At 35.0% G+C, this 24,854-nt stretch overlaps 1 protein-coding gene across 10 annotated transcripts in view; it reads right to left on the reverse strand.

Moving 5' to 3' along the window:
- Positions 1-24,854, reverse strand: part of TFEC (transcription factor EC) — a 211,717-nt gene that overhangs the window by 21,906 nt on the left and 164,957 nt on the right. For 6 of the 10 annotated variants that reach the window (XM_023228219.1, XM_023228220.1, XM_023228218.1 and 3 more), the window contains 2 exons: positions 17,453-17,704; positions 7,252-7,338 (listed from right to left, as the gene is read on the reverse strand). In XM_023228219.1, the coding sequence (XP_023083987.1) occupies positions 7,252-7,338; positions 17,453-17,704 (339 nt within the window). Of the gene's footprint in view, positions 1-1,228; positions 1,310-7,251; positions 7,339-17,452; positions 17,705-24,854 lie in introns of those variants that run through there. The other 4 variants (XM_023228221.1, XM_023228226.1, XM_023228223.1 and 1 more) reach the window with 3 other exon arrangements.

Raw genomic sequence — 24,854 nt, forward strand, 5'->3', positions numbered from 1 at the left:
TTGAATTTAAACTAATTGCTTTGTCATTCTCCATTTTTATTCACTCAGCAAGAGAAAAGGCATTATAGTGTATACCATGTTCTTGAAATGGATTATATATGTAAAGCTAAGAATCTTCAGTATATGTGTATGTACATATACATATTTATAATATCCTAGATATTTTCATTATAAATACAAAAATGTAAAGTCTTATAGTCACATATTATATGTCCAGATAATTTCTCAGTAGAGATAACAAAAGGGAAAAAATACCTTACATGTATGTGTATGTGCACTATCATATATTTAATGTGAGTGTCAAGGGAAACTGAAGGAGTATTTAAGTTGTTTGGATCCTATATTGTGGTTTTTGTGAAAACATTCATTGTGACCCTAAAATGGTAAAAGATTAGATGGAATAACTGTGGACACAATAGGAAAACAAACTTCTTGTATAAAGAGGATCACCACAGGGGCGTCTAGAGTACACGATGCATGCAAAAAAAATGGCATTTGAAAGATTATTGTCTCTCCTTTTGGGTGTTTATTCATTTAGATGCAGTAAACAAGGTCTTTATAGTTTCAGGACACACACCATTAATATTCCTCTAAATTTGTTTTCTTTGCTACTAAAGCAGAGGTATACAGTTTAAATGACATGCACTGAATAGAGAAATCCTGCTGTGTTATTGTTGTTATTATTTTTGTCCTATTATGACATATGTAAATATAATGTGTTGAGCTGGAGTAGGAGATCCCGTGTCCTTGGTGAGCTGGTTTATACATATAGTGGCAGATTATCTGGAAATATAATATGTGACTATATACAATAATAGAAAAGATAAAGTATAAAACAAAGAATGATATTTTATAAATAATTTTGCATCATATATATTATATACAAATGATCTATTTAGTAATAAATAAATAAAAACAATTAATGTAATGTAAACACTGCAACAATTAGTTTGAAACCCTCATCTTTTGATTAAAAAGTAATAATAAACATGAGTTTTAATATTTTTTGCTAAATACACTGTTATAATTTTTTACTCTAGTCCAGAGCACTGAAAATAATCTTGTAAGTAAACACGCTTGTCAATACAGCAGAATATATTTTATGCATTTCAAAGCTCAGTGTTTACATACCTTATTTTATTGACTATAAGTTTATAAAGTTTAAATTCAGTATTTAAGGTGGTTTCATCTCCAAACACTGAAAGAATTCCAAAATACACTTGCTCACCAGTTTTAACTTTGAAGTGTCTATAACCTTCACAATAGCAATGGTTTTCTCTGTCTCCTTCATCATTTTCTTTTCCTTAAACTTGCAAGCAATAACCAAGAGAACTCTGCAAAAACTTCTACACTAAACTGAACTTTGGTTCTTCTTTGGACTTTAAGACTAACCTAGTCTAGACTGTGATTGACAAAAGCTTGCTCACTGATGTTATACAGTCCTTTCAAGTTCCAACCAAGCACAGGGTGTTGTTAATATTTACTCATTCCTCGTCTCTGGAATGATCTTGAACTATAACAGTTTACTTAGATTGCCAAATGCCACCAGCATTTACAGACACTTGATTGAAAAAACACCTATATATGTTAAAAGAAATGAGTTACTATGCACATCCACGTCTCCGAAAGAAAGGGCTGAAACTAAGACCAATGGATGTAAATAATATACAGATCTAAACTCAGAGGCTAAGCAATCATTCAGCTGGAGTGTGCCAGGTGATCAGATCTGTCTCAGACCCCTTCAAATCATATGATTCTAGAGTTCTATGAATGGCTGATTCCCTGAGACTGCTGGCACAGCAGAATGAGTAGGATAGTTGCATTGGTTTCATGCAGAGCTGGATTCAAGGCCCTACTTTGCCATTCATTAACTATGTGAACTTGGGCAAGTTACTGAACTTCTCTAAGCTTCTTTCCTCATTTGTAAAATTTTAATAGGCAACAATAGTCTCTGTCTCATAGGTTTGTTGTGAAATTAAATGTAGTTTTTCACTAAAAGCATTTTGCATAATTCTTGTCACCTAGTAAGTAACCAATGCATGGTAGCTATTATTATTGTTGTCTTTATTCTTGTTGCTACTGCTTTTAGTCCATTAAAAGTATTCCTGAATAGGATGTATAATGAAAACAATTATTTCAATACTATGTGTGAATTTTAGTCATTTATTTGACATGCATTTGCTGAGCACCTGTGATGTGTTAGTCACTATGCTGGGTACTAACAACAACAAAACAGGCTACAGTTTTAGGCTCCAGAGACACAGCAGTAAATGAGACAGACAAAATCCCTGTCTTCAAGGGGTTTGCATTCTACAGGGGGAAGCACAGAATAAATAGCTAAATGCAATAATAAATAAGATCATTTGTGTTACACTGCTCATAAGTCAGAGGGTAAATAAGATAAGGCATTGACTTGAGGAGTCATGGGGTAGGGTCTTCTAGTTAGGGTAATTGTGAAAGGCCCCTTTGACAGGCTGACATTGACCAAATATCTGAATCATAAAGAGGTAACCATGCAAAGATGTGAGACGAAAGCATTCCAAACTAAGAAAAGGAAGTACAATGGTCGTAAGATGATAATATTCCTGTTACGTTTAAGGAGAAAGGATGCCATTGAATCCAGACCCTGAAGTCAAAGGGAAGTGCTGACTATAATAAAGTGTCTGGATTATATTCTGAGTATTTCAGAAAATTAATAAAATATTAAGCAAGGAGAAACAGGATCTGGTTATTTCTTTAGGAAGATTATTCTGGCTGCTTTGTGAAGAACAGCCGTAAGGCAACAAAAAGTAGCAGGGAAGCTAGGTCAGAGCCTCTGACTATAGTGAGAGATGATGGAACATGTTTTACAGGAGGACATGATAGGAAGCAGTGAGATTCTGGAAATCCTGGATGTGGATTACAAAGACGTACTGATAATTGTGGGTATGGGAGTAAGAGAGAGAAAAGCAAAGAATGACCATTTTTGTTTGTTGTTTCACACCAACTAAAAGCAGATTTTGGAGGGAGGACTTTTTTTCGGCCATGTTATGTTTAAGATATCTGTTAGAAACACAAAAGATACCAAGTAAGCAGTAGAATATATAAATTTGGCATATAGTGGAGTGATCTAGGCTAGAGATGTGTTGGTGTTACCTAGAGGACATGTATGATATATGAGAAAAGAGGACCAAAGACTGAGCCCTGGGACACTCCAGAATTTAGACATCTACATCTATTAGAGAAAAAAGAACCAGTAAAATGAGTGAACAAATCAGAGAAGTCACAGAATCCTAGATAGCTCTTCAAGAAGAAAGAAGTGGTCAACCATGTCAAATGCCGCTGAGAAGCTAAGTCAGGTGACAATGGAGAACTTGCTACTGGATTAGTTTGCTATTGATTGCTATTGATTGGCTTGCTATTGGTTTGCTATTGATTGGTTTTCAGAACCCTTTTAGAATTGTTAGGACAAAAGCCCTAATGGAGAGGAGAGAATGAGAGGGAAGGAAGTCGAGGCAGGGAGAAAATGGGGGCAGTGAGGTTCTTTTGTGTGTGTAAAGGAGTCATGAAATAGCCTGGTAGCCAGAGAGGAAATGTGTTTAAAGGGTGCTCTTTGGTTTGGTTTGCTTTTAGTGAGTGTTATTAAAGACTGATAAGTGTTGATATTTATAATCCAGTAGATCAGTATATATTGATGATCTAGAAGGAGCTATTTAAAGAAGAAAAGTCCTTTGGAAGGGATTCTAGACACAAACGATAGGTATGGCTTTAGATAATGAACTAGGACACTTAGTCACATGGGAGCGCGCTATTTAAAAGAGCATAGAAACTTCTCCCCTCTCTCTTGCTCCCTGTCTCACCATGTGATGCTCTGGATCCCCTTCTTTTCTGCCATGACTAAAAGCTTCCTGAGGCCCTCACCAGAAGCAGATACCAGGATAATGCTTCGTGTATATGGTCTGCAGAGCCATGAGCCAAATAATCCCCTTTTCTTCATAAATTTCCAGCCTCAGGTATTCCTTTATAGAAATGGAAAAGGGACTAACACAGACAACCCATGTCATATAGCAGTGAACATAATAATAATTATTGATAAATATTTTCATTTTTGAAGCTTATTATAATAAACATCTGTTGATTTAGCCTGACTAGAACCTATTCACATTTGCTTGGGTAACAACTGCTGCTTTCTTGGTTCTCACTCTTAGTCTGTACAATTTGTTGTGGAGGGCTGCTCAAGCCACAGCTCTAGGGTAGGCCCAAGACCCAGAGACATTGGCTTAGAAATAGGTATGTGACAGAAGCTGCTCTGTTATCCCAGGGTTTCAACTGGAACTAAGAAGAAAAACATTTCCTCTTAGATATCCCATCCTAACTGAATGTTTCCACTAGGATGCATTTGTTTTTGAGAACCAGAAAATCCTGACATAATTGGCTTATAAAATAAAGAAAAAAAAACCTTACATATCCATAGGCAAAATAATTCTCCAGGGGCATGTAGCAGCATTTCTTTCCATATCTGTCGATTTTCTCTTTCCCTTTGTTTCCTTTGTTTTTCCCACTTTATCTATCTTTTGGGGGAAAAAAAGGCTACAGAAGCCCCATACATCATGGAGAAGCAAAAACCCTTCTCTTTCTTGAAATTACAGACTAAAGAAAACTTCCAAGCAGATCTCAGTATCCTGCTCAACTTGCCAGAATTGCAGCACAGGCCCATTCTTAAAACAAAGTCTGGCAAGGGAAATGGGGCCACCAGAATTGGTTTAAATTAATCAGAAACTTCCTCTTTCTTGTGAAGGAATGGATGTCTGAAAAAAAAAAAAAAAACTAGGTTAGCAAGAAAAAAGTGTATGCATGGCTGGGAATAGGCTATGACAGTGTCTGTTCAATGGCTGAGAATAAAGCCAGCACAGAAGAAAACAGAGACAAATTTACAAAGGGATGCCCACATAAATATTACTTAGGGATTTTTAGATGGCATGAACCAATAAATTCCTTTCATGCTTAAGCCCCTTATGAGTCAGGTTAACCACCTGCAACCAAAAGTTCACTGGCTAATATACTTACTCAAAGCTTTTTTCTGAATCTAACAAGTCTTTGCTTTTATCTACATAAACTATAAAAATCCTTCAGAGTTTCCTACCCCTATTCTACCAGCTATTCTTGTACATTCTCTTTTTTCTCACTTCTTGCCTTATGTTGTTCTCTTAACTTGCTACTTTTCTGCCTTCATGTCTATCTCTTAAAATCTTAACTATACAGTACTTCATAACTATATTTCAAACATCACCTCTTTCTAAAGGACTTCCAAAAATTCTCACTTTCGCATGGTTTCTCCTTCATTTGAGCTGCAGAGCAAATCTCTAACTAGCATTCAAAATGAACACATGTAGTCTATAAGATATCAATTAAAACAGCTTTCAGAGACCACTATTTTTAATTATTCCTATAATACAGAAATAGATACCAAAGCAAAGGCAGGTTACGTGATTTGCATAATATCTGGACTAGAACCAGGTTTGACACAAGTTCCACATTCTTACCCGCCCTAACTCTCAGGCACAACTCATTGTGCTATGCCATTATATTGTCATCTCTTGACATGTGAATTGTGCCTCACTCAACTTGCAGTCTCATATTGTGTGAATATTATGCTTTACATATAATAAGTATTAGGTAAATATTTGGTTAATTGAACTGCTTGGTTTTATACATGGATCTAAATTATCAATAATCTTTGGTTGATTATCCTCAGATATTTCTTTATGTAAATACACTTAGGCCAGTAGTATCCATCTACTTAAAAGTACATTTTGTGTATCAAAAGTATATTCCCAATGAAATTCATCACCAAGTTTTTACTGAGTAAACCATTCTACAAAGATTCTACAAAACAAGTAGATAATTTGACAGAGAACGTTTCAGTATACAATTTCAACGAAGTAAGTACCATGTACAAAGAAGAGAAGATTGCAGGAAATTAATATCATTTCCTCAAACTCAGAAGTTAAACATTGGTTAAGAAAATAGTATCCTCATGCTGTGAAATTAGAAAGGGAGATATTAGCATTAATATCAACTGTATCTGTATAATTAGTTTTCATGTCACTACGCTACTTGAAATCTGAAGAGAGAAAGGTAGAGTCATCATTCTACATTTAAAAAAATTAAAACTGAAAAACAAAATCCTGCAACAAAAACCAGATTTTAAACTTCATCTGATATTTAGCAAGGAAAGTTAGTATTGGTGACTTGACTAGTTCTACGTGTAGGTCCTGCATACTAGAGAAAAGGAGAAAGAAACACTTCTCTCATCAGATAGTCTACTTAAGAATTGATACAGAAAAGAAGGGATGCTTCTACCAGCATTTTTTTCTAGGCCCTAAATTGAAAACCTCCATCATCATATAGTCTAGCCTATTGACTTTTTGATGAATAGTCCACAACTCAATATAGTCAGAATTCAGTTTTTTAAAATTAAATGTTTAAAGTAACAATTCAGTTGCAATCTTTGAGATCCTTTTTTCTGGTGTTCTCTAAAAGATTGTAAACCATAAACAAACCAACAAAACTAACAATAATCCTTCACAATGTGTTGAAAGAGCTTATATACCCTTTACAGATAACATTTTTATGACTCATAAATGAACAATCAGAAGGTGCACAGCAAGCAAACAGGAGATAAGACACTATCCCTTCATATTGCAGGAATTTGTGCTGATTTCAACATAGAAGTATTTCTACATACTTTAAAGGAGGGTGAGGCCTGTTCTATCTTTTTCAATTTGACTTTAACCTCTGGCTGTTGGCTTAGAAGTAAATTTATATTTTCCATTGTTGCAATATTTTCTTTCTTGTACAAAGGTATAGAGCCTCTAAATCTGAAAGCTATATTAGTCATGGTAAAATAGTCAAAATTTAGTCATGACCTTATAAGGGTGTTTGATTACATGCTGTGCTTAAAAATAGAAAATCTAAAGATTAAATCCCTCACAGAAAATGCTAGCAAATTAGATATATAGTTAGATGCATGTATATAGGATTAGACAGATAGACACAGAGACACAGAGAGAGATTAGCACAAGCACTATATTCTTCTTCAACCATTAGATAACCTTTTTTTCTGTACCAATAAATATTTTCTAGTATTCATCTTTTATCTTGTCTGTTTAAAAAGTGCAGAAAAAAACACCATTTGCTAATCAAACTTTTTTATTATCAGAGTGTATTCATTTCAGTTTCAATGACCTTCTTGGGTCTGAAAGCACTTACTGTTCTTTGCATTAGCAGAGGAGAGTCTGCTCCTTCCTCTTTAAAACTTGATTCCATACCGATTATATCCTCAATAACGTCCTCCATCTAGCAAAATATAACACATTTAGAATATTGTACATAATGATAAAAGTTGTGCTTCAGTCTGAAATCAGAGAGAAAAATTCTAGCAATCTTTAAAAGTTTTTTAGACAATTTAAATTGAGGTTATATATACATATATATAAAACCCCAATATTTTATATATAAATATGTAAACACATTACTTTAGCATTGAAAATGCGGAAACCCTGACAATCTTTGGTCTGTTGCTTTTTCTTGCATTTGTGTCCAAAGGCTGACAGGTGACAACTTGGCAAAGCACCCTGAACTAGTCTCTTGGAAATCAGTGTCTACATAAATGGAGTGATTATCATGAAGTATCTCAAGGCAGACAGGTTTCCTATAGTTAATATGTACAGAGATTACTATGTACAAACTTTATCTTTCTTTTAAAATGTTCTGATTGCATCTTACACGTGGATATCTAAATATTCATGGTTAAATATTAGCCAGTACATTCCTGTAGATACAGACTAGATGGAAATATTTCATCCTACCTTCTCTAAAGACCAATAATAATAGATAATAGCAATAGCAATAACAAAAACAACAATAATTATGAACATTTTAAATAGTAACAATAAAAATCACTTTTATAGTGCATGAGATGTACCAGGCACACTTCTAAGTGCTTTGCATACATAATTCATTTAATAGTTATAATAACCCTATGAAATGAGTACTCTGCTATACAGAAAAGGAAACTGAGAGAAAAAAATTTAATAATTTGTCCCAGATTATATAGTGAGTGAGTGGTGGAGGAAGGACTGACATCCCAGAAATGTGGCTCTATAGTCCAAATCGCATTGGCTTTCTATTTCCTTTCTCAATTCTTTTCTAAAATAGAAACTTTCCTCCCCTTCTGTACTTTAGCTGGAGGAGATTTTAAAGGTTTATATGTTTTAAAAAATGGTTGCTTCTCTCTCTCTTTCTTTCTCTCTCCGCTCTAGCTCTAGCTATCTCTGCTTCCATTCATATTCCATTTCGTGAAAGTTTTAAGTGTGATATAAACTCAAAGATATTGTGAAAGTTTTATTTATATAACTATAGTACTGTGAATTTCCCATGATATATGCAGACACGATCAGGAGTACACTCTGATAGATATGGAAAAATAACTTATCATTCTATTGATGTTATCTTCAAAGCAAGATATCTAGGAATGTAAGAGAATTAAGTGTTCAGAGAATTCTACTAGAATACTCCAAAAAATATGCAATACTATTCACATCTTAACAAATATTAATTAAGCAATGTTTACTGTGAGATCTTGTGGTTAGAACTGGAGCTACCATAACCAATAGCAGGAAATTCTTACTCTTATGCGGCTCAAATTCTTAAGGAAACAGACCCATAAACAGTTTAATAACAAATAGCAGGCTGAAGAAATTAAAACAGGTAGAGGATACAGCTTGATGAAAATGGTTGTTATTTTATAAAGAGAATCAGAGAAGATTCACTGACATTTGAACAGAGATAAGATTAACATGGGGAAGGGTGATCCTTGGGAAAGGAATAAGAAAGACCTAAGGTAGGAATAAGCTTAACATGTTTGAGAAAGAATGAGCACCAATGGGAATAGAGTAGAATGTGCAAGGCCAAGAGCAGTTAGAGATGAAGTGGAGTATGCAAGAAACTGACATCACAGAATCCTCAAGGCCGGTGGTAACCAATAGAAATTTCTGCAATGATGGAAATGTCCTATATCTGAAATGACAAATGTATTAATAGTAATAACTAACCACATATCCACATATGACTACTAAACACATGAAATGTGGCTAGCATAACTGAGAAACTGAAATTTTAATTTCATTTAATTTTATAAAATGTTACTGAATTTGGCCAGGTGCAGTGGCTCACACCTGCAATCCCAGCACTTTGGGAGGCTGAGGCATGTGGATCACTTGAGGTCAGGAGTTCTAGACCAGCCTGGCCAACATGATGAAACCCTGTCTCTGCTGAAAAATACAAAAATTAGACAGGCAGATGGCGGTGCGTGCCTGTAGTCCCAGCTACTTGGGAGGCTGAGGTAGGAGAACCACTTGCACCCAGGAGACATAGTCTATAGTGAGCAGAGATTGCACCACTGCACTCCAGCCTGGGCGACAGAGTGAGACCCCATCTCCAAAAAAGTAAAAATAAATACAAATAAATAAGTTATTGAATTTGAACTAACTTTACATTCAAATAGCCACATGGGGTTCATGGGTACTACAGTGGAGGGTGTAGCTCTAGTCATGGTCAGATGTTAAATCCTTGTGCACAAAGAGATCTTTAAAGAAGCTAGGTTAATACATGTGCATATTTCGTTTCTTTTGTTCAGTCCAGTCTCTGAAATTCTTTAAGTAGATTCTTGATTGTTATTAAAACTGAATTTTTATTTTGTGATATTTTACTCATATTCTGGCACTAAATGGGAAAAAAACTTGTACTGAACAGATGTGAAGAAGACTTGAGGAAAGAAGATTGCTAAACATAATTTATGGGAAGCGCTTTTCATTTGGATACTAGGAGTGGATTCAGTAAAAATTACATATAAGTCATTCATCTATTTTCTCTCTGGAAGCTTATGTCATAAATGACACAGTCTGTTTAATTTTTCATTTTGACTATAAAGCATGCTTAAGTTTCCCTTATTCCAGAAAGAAACTTTTCTCTGTTACATGTGAAACATCCTCCTTTGGAGGTTGTGCCTTTGCCTTTAACACTACCATCCCTCATTTCTGTCATCTACCTACATGACTACTTTTTCCCCTAATTTCGGTTTTACCATTATCTTCATGAATGTTAAAATCTAAAATCCAGCCTAAAACCTTCACAACTTCTACGTATCTCCGTAATTAAAAACCTAGGAATCCATTTGTTATTTTAAAACGACAACAAACTCACCATTTTGTATCAGATGAAACGGAATTAATAGATCAGAAAAGATGAGAATTACAAACCCACAAGTAGGCATCCTCAAAATAATAAATTAAGATCATAAGAATACAAAGACAGGGCAAATTGCTTGACAAAAGTAAAAATGGAGATAATAGGCATAAAAAGTACAAGATTCAAGGACAAAAGAAAATATTTATATGTTTTCAGATATGTGAAAATAAAGGTTTACAAAAGAACAAGAATAAAACTTGCTAACAATACTAAGTGCAAAAGAAAATAAGATAATACTAGAAATATTAAAGGTAAAGAACTTTGAACCTACACATTTATAGTCAACAAAGTATCTTTTAAGTATGTGGATGAAATTAAATTCTTTTTGGATATAAAAACTCAGAAACTTTAAGGCAAAAATACCTTTTAAAAACAGTTTCAGGAGTACTCCAGTCAGAAGATAAATAAAACCATGAAATTGATACAAAATAAAAGAATGAGTAAAGGACAGTAAAATTTTTGTGATCTAAGTAACTCTATATATACGTAGAAAGAGACATACATGCACAATAATTATGTATGTATTTCTATAGATAAGTATGTATATATACATGAATTCTATACATACATAAATTCTATAAATATCAATACAGAATGATAGGTGACAACAAGGAAATGAGACCACGCCAAGGTAGATTTTTGCTTAAGAGTATGACATATACAATGTTAAACAAGGGTATAGATGTAGAAAAAAACATAATGATGACTCTTAAAATATTACGAGTAACAAACAGAAAAGAAGATAAGAATTGACCAATGGAAGATAGAAAAAAGACAGCAAAGGAACAGAAAGTATAGTAACTTAAAACATTAGAAATTATAACTGTTAAATCCTAATAGTAAAGTAAGTACAAGAATGTAAATGAGTTAACATACTGATTGAGAAACTCTCTCTTCAATTGGATTTTTAAAAGGTTTTGTAATATTTTGTCTATAAAAGGCACACTTAAAAGAAAACAACAGAAAAAGCTGAAACAAGGTTTAAAAAAGTATCATAAATATAACCAAAAGGAAATTCACAGTAGTGGTATTCATATTAAGCAATATAAAATTCAAGGTTAAAATCTGAAGGAAAAATAATACCAAGTGATCATGAACACGAATGCACCTAAAAATATATACAACTGTCAGAATTCTATGGAAAAGTAAATCAACACTTGTAGTTGAATATTTTAACTCAGCACTCTCTAAATCTGATAGTTCAGCACATAAACCTAAATTTAGACTTCTCTTTACCTATACTTAAAGCCATGCCTTAGGTCTTGTCATCATCTAAACTGCTTCGTTTCTGAAATCTTAAAATCCATGATCTTACTCAACAAATGCAGCCTTTGTTTTCCAATCTAAACACTGGCAGATCACCTGAACAGTTTTTATTTTATGACCTTTCATGCCTTTGCCCTGTTCGTTCTGTCCAGCTATCCCAAACATCCCAGGTGGTCAATCTCTCCACCTTTCATTAACTCTGAATTCAAGTAGAATGGCTTCTGCTCACCATCCTACTGACATTCCTTTTGTTATTTTTATTGACTCTTTGCCAAGTTCAACAGATATTGATCAGTTCTTATTTTACTAGACTCATCTGCTATATTTGGGTATGTGAATCACTCCCTCCTTCTTTAATTCCTTCTTTGGCATCGATGACATCGCACTCTCCCAGTTACCTTTTTACTTTACTTTTATGGACCTTCTCTTCTGACCATCCCTTAAATATTGGTCATCTTCAGAAGAGTATCTTTAGCTATCATCTCTCCTCACTGTATTCAGGTTCTCAAGGGGATTTATTTTTCATTCAATATTTCAAAGACCACCTGTATGCTAACAACTCTCAAATCTCTTCCTCCAGTCCAGCAAATTTGGGTATCTAGCTGTCACCAACATCTTCACGTGATAATCTCACTGATACCACAGTTCAACATGATTTAAGGGAGAGTCTCACTTTCTCGCACTGCACAATAGAAATAGACTCCCAGCTGTTTCCTATCCCTGACTCCAGACTTCTCCCTCTATGTAGTTGACAAAGTGATCTAGAGTCAAATCTGATTATGTCACCCTAGCTCCCAAGTTTCAACTCTACAGTGACTTGATACTGTTTAACATGGAGTACTAGCCTCTCTCCAATTTGCTGATTACTTACTTCTTTGATGTCATCTTCTACCACCATCTGCCTTCTTTTCTATTCATTTCACACTGTTTTCCATCTCTATTCTGCACTCATGCTATCCCATCTGGCTAAACGCCCTGCTAGTCTTTTCCTCTAAGTCTTTTTACATAATATTATAATTATTTGTTAATTTTTTTCTCTTGCCCTCAACCTGAAGCTCCTATATGGTATAGATTATATAGGATGTGCAGTTTGTTCCCTGAGCATGTGGCAATGACAGCTGTCTGAATGAAGAAACAAATGAAATCTTATTGACCATTCTAAGTTCTTTCCTGAGAAATAGATTTTTTACTTTCATTTGTCCTTTGAACCTCTTCTCCTGGTTGTCTTCTAAGTTAACTCATCGTCACTTTCATGCCAAACTCTACACTCCCTCTGACTACCATACTTCTCTTAACAGTCCCTTCATCTATGTTATTCATCCTGTAAAGGCTCAAAAATCTCAAAATTGCACCAAACTCATCTTCCACCTTCACTTTACGTATACAATATGACACTGAGATGCATCAACATTACCCCTGAATTCATTTATCTTATTCTCTCTACCACCAATTTTCCTGATTCAGGCTATAACTAAATTGCACTGTAATACGCCATCATCTGTTCATGTGGTGTGAACCTTAACTTCAAATCTTTCCCTCTCAACTGCCATTTAAATGTTTCTGAAGCATTGCTTTGATTATGATACTTTTGTACTCAAAAACTTGTTCCCACAGCAGATCCACTGAGAGTTGTGTAGTAAATATCAATTTTCTTCTTCTTTCTTACTAATGTTTTTGATGAAACAATATGATCAGAAGAAAAAATGCATTTTTCTCAGCTTCACATCAGCTAAATGTGGCCATGTGACACAGTTTTGACTAAGTCATAAGCACAAGTCTCTTCTGAATTTCTGCAAAAGTTTTCCTTTCCTCATGGAGGCATTCTCTCTACTGTCCATCTGGTTTGAGGACCTGAGAGGTGAAGCAGTACTCTGTGATCACTTGAAGCACATTAAGATAAAAGTCACATAGTAAAGAAGAAAGATAGAGGAAGAATTGATCTATGTTGACATCACAGAGAACTACAACAGCCTCTGACTACCTACTTCTGGCCTACTTTTCATGGGAGTTGCCCATTTTAAAAATGGAGATAATAGGGGCTGGGCATGATGGCTCATGCCTGTAATCCCAACACTTTGGGAGGCCGAGGCAGGTGAATCACTTGAGGTCAGGAGTTCAAGACCACCCTGGCCAATATGGCGAAACTCCATTTCTACTAAAAATACAAAAGTTAGCTGAGTGTGGTGGCATGTACCTGTAGTCCCAGCTACTTGGGAGGCTGAGACACGACAATCTCTTGAACCCGGGTGATGGAAGTTACAGTGAGCCAAGATCGTGCCACTGCACTCCAGCCTGGGTGACAGAGGGAGACTTGTCTCAAAAACAACAACAAAAAAAGGAGCTAACAGTAAACCATAATGATGTTTAAAAAGTTAAACTAATTTAAAATACCACCTGACATAAAATAAGGACTAAATGAATACTCTCTTATTTTTGTTGTTAATATCACTGTTAATATTCTATGTTGTTAATAATTGTAAGATATAATTGTATAAGATTATATGAGATAATATAAGATTATTATGGGAGGAAAAAATTGTAACTCTCATTTAGTTAAATCACCGGAAGGGGGTTTCTCTTGCATGTTCCTAATGCAGATCTAATTGATACAGTCCCCCACTACCTTGGAATCATGGTCTAAGTTCCCAGTTCTGCATTTAAGTCATGTAACCCCACCCTAATCCTCCTTGCTAACCTCAGTCACTTATTTGCACCAAATTGTATCACTCTCAAGCCCACTTATGCTTGTCTACTCTGCCCCTAGCTTACAGCATTCTCTACCCAAAAAAATTATCTTCTGTCATCTTTGCTGCTGATGTATATGTCTTTCAACACCCAATTCAAGTATTACCTCTTCCAGGATTTCCTGAGACCTCACACTGAAAAAATTTATCTTTCTTCTGATTTTCTAGAATACCTTGATTTCACTTTTCTAATGGTTCTTCCCAAATTATACCATATTACTTAAAGTATCACTGTACCAAAAAGAGCAAGTAGAGAAATATTATTGAAATAAGTGTACTCATTATTCATTAACTTATGAATTAGCCAAAAAAGGCACTGATTATTAATTGGCAAAAATTTGTCCTAGGAGCTAGATATTAAAATGTGAATAAGGTATGGTAGTTTCATCAAGGAATTAACAGACTAGAAGATAAGAAAAACACAAAAGGCATAATTAAAATGTAGCATGTGCTGTGAGAATGCCATGAAAAGTGCAATTGTTATCCACATGATATCAGCATTGCTATGAAAACTCAAATAAAAGGTGCTAAACCCAGACAGAGCATCATCACCGGGGAAAGCCCTTAGACAAGACACCTGAAATGAATTTTGAAGGGTGAGCTAGAATTATCCAGACAAATGGTCGTGATCAAATAAGCAGAGGGTAAAGAAAAGGCGTAAGAAGGAGAACCCGGCCACCACGAGAACCAGTGGTGAACCAATAGACCTGAAACATGAAGCTCTATGGGGATACTAAAGAATAAGTCTGAGCCAGGTGCAAGGGTTAAGTGCAGAAGGTCCCATGTGCTATTGGTACAAGTTTGAATTGCATCTTAGAAAGACCCATGTTACAAAATGCTTCTTTTGATTTTATACTTCATCTTAAAGATTTTCAGTCTTCAAGTTACTCCTAATTCCAATGACCAAATCCTGAATCTAAAGCTGTTCTCAGACTTATCCTGTGGTAGCTACGATTTCTGGGGTCTTCTTTGAATTGACGAACTGTTCCCTGATGTTACAGGTGGAAAAGGCTTGGGAGAAGAAAAAAAAAAAAAAAAACAGATGGCAACAGAAACCATCTTCTGAGCTCCCACTCTGCCCTTGTGTTAAAAATTTTAAATTCAAGCATCGAAACAATTCTACAACTTGTACACATATGGGTGAGAGAAATTAAGGACTGAAACCACACAACTGTACTACACTGACTATATCCAAAGACTATACACTTTCTGCTTTGAGTCATAGACTCGAAGCACCAGTAAAAGTATTAGACTATTGCAACAGCACAGGGTATATCCTAGCTATCAAAGATAGTAAGTCTGTGAACGATGGCAGTACGTGAAGATGTATAAACATGCCAAATTCAAAGAGACCACACACTGATTAAAACTATTACAGACTCAGTAAAACTGTGATTAAATGGACATTAATAATGGTTGGGAGATACTTTTGTATATATAATTTAAAATATGATGGTTTTAAAAAATAGAAAAAAAAAATTGTCTATAGCCATTGTTTGTTCACATTGCCCCAAGGCCAGAGCAATTCTTGGGACTTTCAACCCTTCTGAGCCATGAGATTCTTTGATTGAGAGCACCCAAAGACCACTAAAAACATGTGAATTTTATTTATATATACAAACTTAGTATAAAAGCAAAGATGTGTGCTTAAAGAATAAAAAAAGGCAGAAAAGAAAAAATAAATAAATATATAAAATAATTAATAAAAATAAATATAAAAATAAATAAAAATAAAAAATAAAATAAATAAAAGAAGAATCTTTGTTGCCTACCCATTCTCATTTTTTAGAGCACATATTTTATAAAATATATAATAAAATCATTTCTAAGTTTTACCTAGAATTAACTGGCATATGCATATCCTTCAAGATTTGTTTTTCTCTTTAGAAATCAATCTTTCGCACAAGAAAATGAACTTTGGGATAAGTAGTTGTAAGATAAATTGTAGGGTGTGTAGATCTAACATTTACTGAACAGATTATTTCATCTGATATATATTTTTACAGTCTTCATAGACTGAATAGAGAACCTGGTTCTACATTCATTTTTTAGGAAAGTTTTTTATATATCCACTACTGTAAAGATGGAGTAAATATACATGCAGGTACTTACATTCAGTTTTAGATTTCAAGAAGTCCCATTTTTTATTGTTTTATGTTGTATTAACAATCTACACCAGATCCTTATTTTTTTCTCTTTTCCAGATTAACATAAAATTTGTTTAAAAAATTCTCTATCATTTGGAATTTAAATAATGGGATTCTGAGCATTATCCTTTTGTGCCTGGAGGCTACCGGCTTAATAGATGGTAAGCATTGACCTGAAATCGGCAATAATCACCAGGAATGTAGATTGGGAGATTAAACCTGGGAGATCATAAGACCATAGCTTTATCTAACAAATCTAATGGAAAAAAGAAAAGAAAGCTCAGTTACTACTGTAGTTTTTCAGACTGAAATATTAAAGGAAGTCTTTTTTCTAGTACCACTGTTTCCCAGTTCTATTCATACGTCAATATTTTCTGAAGGTTCATTACAAGGAAATCACAATAAATATAAACTCCATGAAGCTAAATACTCATTTACTTTGTACGATCAGCACTTCTAAATTTCGGTTATTTAGTAAAGAGTAGCCAAGTATTTATTAAAAATAGAATTGAATGTATAGAAAAGCAAAAGTTAAAAGATCCAGATATAATGTCATATAATATAAATGCAATAAAAGTATTAGTCTTATTCTAATAGTCAATTTCTACAGCAAAAATTTACTGCTATTTAAGCAATTTCTGCCCATTTTATTGTAATGGATATTTAAGACAATCTAACTACTGATAAATATTTCAACTAAACTTATGAAAAAACATTTACAATTAGAGCTCAATCTTCTAAACACAAACCACTATTAGTGTCTATTTTAATTCACATTAATACACAATGGAAGTGCATATTAAAAATGAATTTTTATATTTTATTATGCATAGGAATTTATATGCATATAGTTAATAAATAGAGAATAATTAATTAATTAAAAGCACATTTATTTTGTTACATTTGCAATTGGAAGGTTTGCTGTAAAAATGTTGACTTTAATTACTTTATAGAGATTTTTTCAAAAACTGATGATATATTTTTATAACCAGCCATTAGACATACATGCCATTGCGCATTGTCATCTTCTTTTCCAAGAGTTAGTAACTTGGTGAGTGGGTTTTCTGAGAGGCCAGTGTCACTGTCCAGAGTTGTGTGTGCATGCTGCAAAAGAGGCCCACCACTTGGCACTGTAGGTTGTGACCATTTAAGAGTTGGATTGATGATCTGATGATCAAGGATCATGAAAGAATTTACTTGCTGTCTCTGGACTTTCTGTAGCTGAGGCCTGGAAGAACTTTCCAGGTGTGCTGGGACCTACAAGATCAAAATCAAACAAATACAATGTGCAGCATTATCTGTGAAATCAGAGTTTTCCTTTCCATTATTGCACTAGGATTATAAACACACTATACTACAGCATCTAGTTTCTCTCAAATCTATCATCCATATTTCTGTCATAAGTTACATACAATTTTAATGGGTTATGATTATTAAGAAGTTAAACTTTAATAAAATATTTTAAATGCTAACCAGTTTTTTTAAATGAGTAGCCCTAAAAATTAGGAATAAATACATAAGCCACAATATTTTTCGAGGGTCTAAAAAATTAGGGCCCAAAATAACACAGAGAAAACACAGATGATTCACTATTTTAAGTAATTTGTGTGTAACATGTATTACTTGGATTCCTTTATATTACACATAAATATTTTCTATGGAATATGATCAAAACTTTGTTCTTAAGAAAACTAAAAATTTTAAGAGAGCAGGAACTAGAAATATATGTAGAAAATATTAAGTGTGAAACTGTATGGGTAGTGAAATTCTAGGTGATTTTTTTCTACTTTTCTGTACTTCCCTATTTCTTCTTTTTTTTTTTTTTTTTGAGACGGAGTCTCCCTCTGTCGCCCAGGCTGGAGTGCAGTGGTCGGATCTCATCTCACTGCAAGCTCCGCCTCCCGGGTTCACGCCATTCTCCTGCCTCAGCCTCCTGAGTAGCTGGGACTACAGGCGCCTGCCACCATGCCTGGCTAGTTTTTTGTATTTTTAGTAGAGACAGGGTTTCACCGTGTTAGCCAGGATGGTCTCGATCTCCTGACCTCGTGATCTGCCCACCTCGGTCTCCCAGAGAGCTGGGATTACAGGCTTGAGCCACCGTGCCTGGTCTGTACTTCCTTATTTCTATCCCGAGCCCAGTTTTATTTTTTTAATCTTATTTTTAAACCCTTTCATATTTTCACCTTATAATAATGAGAAAGTGGTATAGTCATTATTATGAATTGACAGGAGCATTCAGAAAAATATCTAACAATAGCCATGTGTCAACTAAACAACTGTCAGGTCTGTCAAAATCCTTTTGCAAAATATACCACATACTTTCAAAATTTTACACCTTTAGTCTAGTTACCATAGTTAATATCGTACCATCGTTTCTGTAAGGACAACTTTAAGCATTTCAAATCTGCCGTTTAAAAGCCTATGAACATAGTTTTGCCTGGCAGTAGTCTTTATATTTACTATGCTATGATGTGGCTTCTAATACATTTTCCTCATGTGGCCTATATATAAACTGATTTAATATTTCCCTCATGTTAAACAATAGTAAAGATTGCTGTACAGTGCTTATTTTTCCTTTTATTTCAGTTACACAAACTACTCCTTAAATCCCTTAACATGCATTAACCCAGATAAATAGCCTCTAAAAAGTATTTTGCATTTAAATTAGCTGGTTTGGGGTACAATATTGTAGTAGTTACTTTAGTTTAATTCTGTTATGCTGACATTTTTAGCATTATTTTAATTGTACTACCATAAAATAATTTTTCAGTCATATAAAAAAGATTAAGATTGGTCATAAAGATTACACATATTACTAATTATATTGCTATGCATTTTAAAGTTGTAAAATAACATTTCATTAAAATGCTGGTGGTAATTTTTTTAGGGTAGCTATTTAGATTATCCTACTGTTCTAAATTAATCCTTTTTAATCCGTATACTTTTATGAAATATACATTATTAAGAACACTTTCAGTTTCACAAATATGAATGATCTTTCACACTATGCAACTGAATGCCAAAGAACATTGTATACCTACAATTGAAAAATATCTCTAAGAAGAGTATGTTGAATGAGAATTTACAACATGCATTAACTAATTCATTTTTTACTTTTCATCCATTCATTCCAAAGGCCTCACTGAAGCACTTACTCTTGTGTTATATCAAGAATATAAAAGAAGTCATAGATGTGATCCCAAGGTTATAGGAATTTACAATCTATTGGGCAGTATTAATATCAAGTATAGCAACAACAACTATAATGATAATAATATTAAGCAACAGATAGCAGGCACTGTGCTAAACAATTTACATATATTATTTTATTCCATTCTTGTTATAACCTTAGGAGATAGGTACCATTAGTTAGTATCCCCATCGCACTATATAGGTGAAGCCACTAAAATTTAGAGAGTGTAAATGGTGTGCCTATTATCATTCAGCTACTGAAAGAAAGAAGTGGAATACACACTGTCTTCCTAAGCATTATAATACCGGTTCCTGAGTAAATAACTGAAATGTTTACAATGCAAAGCAAAAGCTCCATAATACATGCAACGAAATTAAAAAGCAATGGCTCTAAAAAACATATTGAAAGAGAAAGTGATTTTAAGTCAGCTGTTGGAAGGAGTGATAGTCCTACACAACAGGCAAAGGAAAGAAAATCTCGAACAGAAAAGATCAAGATGAAACAAGACAAGAAGTTGTGAGACAGTTACAAATGTTACTCATGCAAAAGAAGTCATAAATACTTTTCTCAAAGCAAGAATACCATCTCCTCCTCAGGCCACTCTATACAGAGTCAGAATAAAATATAGTATGGGACTAACTCTAATTCTCCCTAAATTATTGATTATCTGAGAGGAATTACAAAAGTTTAGCAGGCAAGAGTGAGGACTGTGTTGGATGTTATCTGTTCAACATCTGCAAACTAAGCAGAAGAGTCTAAAAACTTGGTGTAGCATGGGAAGATTCAATGAAATGTGATTATACTGTTCCCCAGAAAAAATCTCTGACTTTACTAATCATGAACTAATATCAGAACGGGATAACTCACTGTAAAACACCAGTTTAACCATGTACCACTAATTTTAAAATACCTTAAAAATTGCCTTGGTTATAAAAACATAAAATTATCTAGTGAATTTCTCTAACTCAATGTGCCAATATTTTGTGGGATAAAGTACATGAAATTATAGGTTGCCATTGTTCATTTGTTCACTTATTCAAGAAACAGTTTTTGAGTATCAAGCATGTGTGGGCACTAAGTGGTACACTGAAGGTAGACGGCAGATTAACACAGGGTCTGCCCTCAAATAGTATACAGTATAGTCACAATCTAGACAGGGTAGTAAAAAATGAGTTCTTCATGGGCAAGAACTGTATTTATCTTGCTGGCTGCTCAACTGCTATGCTTCTTGTGCATATTCCAGAGAATGACACACAGCAAGCACACAAAAATATGTGTTTATATGTGTTCAGCGAATGAATGAAAGAACGAATCATTAGAGTAAATCTTGGGAATCCACTAGAAGACCATATAAACTATAATCAGAATATCAAAGTATTTGCTAGGAGGCCAGAGCAGCTATAGATTGTGATTTGGTTCATTGAATTCTCAAAGAGATAAGACCATCAAAATGAAGAGAAATTTTCTGTTTTTTAAAATAATAAGTAAATCATATCTTCAGAATGCAAAATTATGTTTCAATATTACCCTAACATGCTGCTATTGCAAACTAACATATATATAGAATATTTTCCTTTACCCAAAACCTTCCCACCACATTACTAACAGCTTATTGATAATAGTTTCTTTTACATCCTGTACATCCTGCCTGACTATCAAAAAAAATTACAAGACATAATAAAAGGCTAAAACACATGGTTTGAAGAAGCAGAACAAGCATTATAACCAGACCCAGATATGGCAGGGAAGTTAAAATTATCACACCAGGATGAATTTTTTAAAAACTATGATTAATATGCTAACAGATAAAGTAGCCAGCATCCAAGAACAGATGGGCAACACTGAGAGAGAGACAGAAATTCCAAGAAAAAAACAAAAAGGAATACAAAAAATCAAAAACACTGTAGAGAAATGAAGAATGCCTTTGATGAGTTTATTACATGGAAGATGACTGAGAAAAAGATCTCTGAGAAGAAGGATTTCACAACAGGAAACTACAGAACTGAAAAGCAAAAAGAAAAAGGTTAAAAAAAAAAAAGAATATCTAAGAACTGTGGGACAATGACAAAAGATGTAACATGTGCACAATGGGAAAACCCAAGGGAAGTGAGAGGGAGAAAGAAACAGAAACAATATTTAAAGGAATAATGACTTAGAATTTCTTCAATTAATATAACATACCAAACCACAGATCCAGGAAGCTCAGAGAACACCAAGCAGAATAAATGCCAAATGAAAACAAAACAAGAACAGAAACAATCTATACCTGGGCATAATATATTTGAAGTACAGAAAATCAAAGATAAAGAAAAAGCTCTGGGAAAAAAAAAATCTAGAAGAAAAAGTATCCTACCCATAGAGAAGCAAAGATAAAAATTACATCTGACTTTTCCTTAGAAACCATGCAAGCAAGAAGAGAGGAATTAAATACTTAAGGGATTGGGGGGAAAAAACCCACCAACCTAGAATTCTGTACCTTGTGAAATTTCCCTTAAAAGGTAAAGGAGAAATAAGGACTTTCATAGACAAGCAAAAATTGAGGAAATTTGTTTTCAGTAGCCTTCCTTACAAGAAATGCTTTTAAAAATTCCTTAAAGAGAAGGAAAATAATGTACATCAAAAATTCAGACCTACATAGAGAGAAAAAGAGCATCAGAAACAGAATAAATGAAGGTAAAATAAAATTGCTTATTTTATTATTCTTCGTTGATCTACATTAATGTTTTTAAAATAATAAGGCAATCGTGAGAGGAGGTTCCAAGATGGCTGAATAGGAACAGCTCTAGTCTACAGCTCCCAGCATGAGCGATGTAGAAGATAAGTGATTTCTGCATTTCCAACTGAGGTAACAGTTTCATTCACCAGGGCTCGTTGGACGGTGGGTGTAGCCCATGGAGTGTGAGCCAAAGCAGGGTGGGTCATTGCCTCATCCGGGAAGCACAAGGAGTCGGGGAATTCCCTTTCCTAGCCATGAGAAGCTGTGACAGATGGTACCTGGAAAATCGGGACACTCCCACCCTAATACTGTGCTTTTCCAATGGTCTTAGCCAATGGCACAGCAGGAGATTATATCCTCCACGTGGCTGGGAGGGTCCTACGCCCACGGAGCCTCACTCACTGCTAGCACAGCAGCCTGAGCTTGAACTGCAAGGTGGCAGCAAGGCTTGGGGAGGGGCTTCAGCCATTGCTGACACTTGAGTAGGTAAACAAAGTGGCCGGGAAGCTAGAACTGGGCAGAGACCTCCGCAGTTCAAGGAGGCCTGCCTGCCTCTGTAGACTCCACCTCTGGGGCAGGGCATAGCTGAACAAAAGGCAGCAGAAACTTCTGCAGACTTAAACATCCCTGTCTGACAGCGTTGAAGAGAGTAGTGGTTCTCCCATTATGGAGTTTGAGATCTGAGAACAGACAGACTGCCTCCTCAAGTGGGTCCCTGGCCCCCAAGTAGCCTAACTGGCAGGCACCTCCTAGTAGGGACTGACTGACATATCATATGGCCAGGTGCCCCTCTGAAATGAAGCCTCCAGAGGAAGAATCAGGCAGCAACGTGTGCCATTCTGCAATATTTGTTGTTCTGCAGCCACACTGGTGATACCCAGGCAAACAGGGTCTGAACTGGACCTCCAGCAAACTCCAACAGACCTGCAGCTGAGGGTCCTGACTGTTAGAAGGAACACTAACAAACAGAAAGGACATTCACACCAAAACCCCATCCGTATGTCACCATCATCAAAGACCAAAGTTAGATAAAACCACAAAGATGGGGAGAAACCAGAGCAGAAAAGCTGAAAATTCTAAAATTCAGAGCATCTCTTCTCCTCCAAATGAATGCAGCTCCTTGCCAGCAATGGAACAAAGTTGTACAGAGAATGATTTGATGAGTTGAGAGAAGGCTTCAGACAAAGTTGTACAGAGAATGATTTGATGAGTTGAGAGAAGGCTTCAGACGATCAGTAATAACTAACTTCTCCAAGCTAAAGGAGGATGTTCGAACCCATCACAAAGAAGCTAAAAACACTGAAAAAAGATTAGACAAATGGCTACCTAGAATAAAGAGTATAAAGAAGACGTTAAATGACCTGATGGAGTTGAAAACCATGGCACGAGAACTGTGTGATGCATGCACAAGCTTCAGTAGCTGATTCGATCAAGTGGAAGAAAGGGTATCAGTGACTGATGATCAAATGAATGAAATGAAGTGAGAAGAGAAGTTTAGAGAAAAAAGAGTAAAAAGAAATGAACAAAACTTCCAAAAAATATGGGACTATGTGAAAAAACCAAATCTATGTCTGATTGGTGTACCTGAAAGTGACAGGGAGACTGGAACCAAGTTGGAAAACACTCTGCAGGATATTACCCAGGAGAACTTCCCCAACCTAGCAAGGCAGGCCAACATTCAAATTCAGGAAATACAGAGAACACCACAAAGATACTCCTCAAGAAGAGCAACTCCAAGACACATAATTGTCAGATTCACCAAAGTTGAAATGAAGGAAAAAATCTTAAGGGCAGCCAGACAGAAAGGTCGGGTTACCCACAAAGGGAAGCCCATCAGACTAACAGCAGATCTCTTGGCAGAAACTCTACAAGCCAGAAGAGAGTGGGGGCCAATATTCAACATTCTTAAAGAAAATAATTTTCAACCCAGAATTTCATATCCAGCCAAACTAAGCTTCATAAGTGAAGGAGAAATAAAATCCTTTACAGATAAGCAAATGCTGAGACATTTTGTCACCACCAGCCCTGCCTTACAAGAGCTCCTAAAGGAAGCACTAAACATGGAAAGGAAAAATTGGTACCAGTCACTGCAAAAACATGCCAAATTGTAAAGACAATCAATGCTAGGAAGAAATTGCATCAACTAATGAGCAAAATAACCACCTAACATCATAATGACAGGATCAAATTCACGCATAATATTAACCATAAATGTAAATGGGCTAAATGCTCCAATTAAAAGACACAGATTGGCAAATTGGGTAAAGAGTCAAGACGCACCAGTGTGTGGTACTCAGGAGACCCATCTCACGTGGAGAGACACAAATAGGCTCAAAACAAAGGGATGGAGGAAAATCTGTCAAGCAAATGGAAAAAAAAAAAAAAAAAAAAGCAGGGGTTGCAATCCTAGTCTCTGATAAAACAGACATTAAACCAACAAAGATCAAAAGAGATAAATAAGGCCATTATATAATGGTAAAGGGATCAATTTAACAAGA

Source organism: Piliocolobus tephrosceles, chromosome 8 (assembly GCF_002776525.5).
Source record: "Piliocolobus tephrosceles isolate RC106 chromosome 8, ASM277652v3, whole genome shotgun sequence".
Taxonomy (NCBI): Eukaryota; Metazoa; Chordata; class Mammalia; order Primates; family Cercopithecidae; genus Piliocolobus; species Piliocolobus tephrosceles.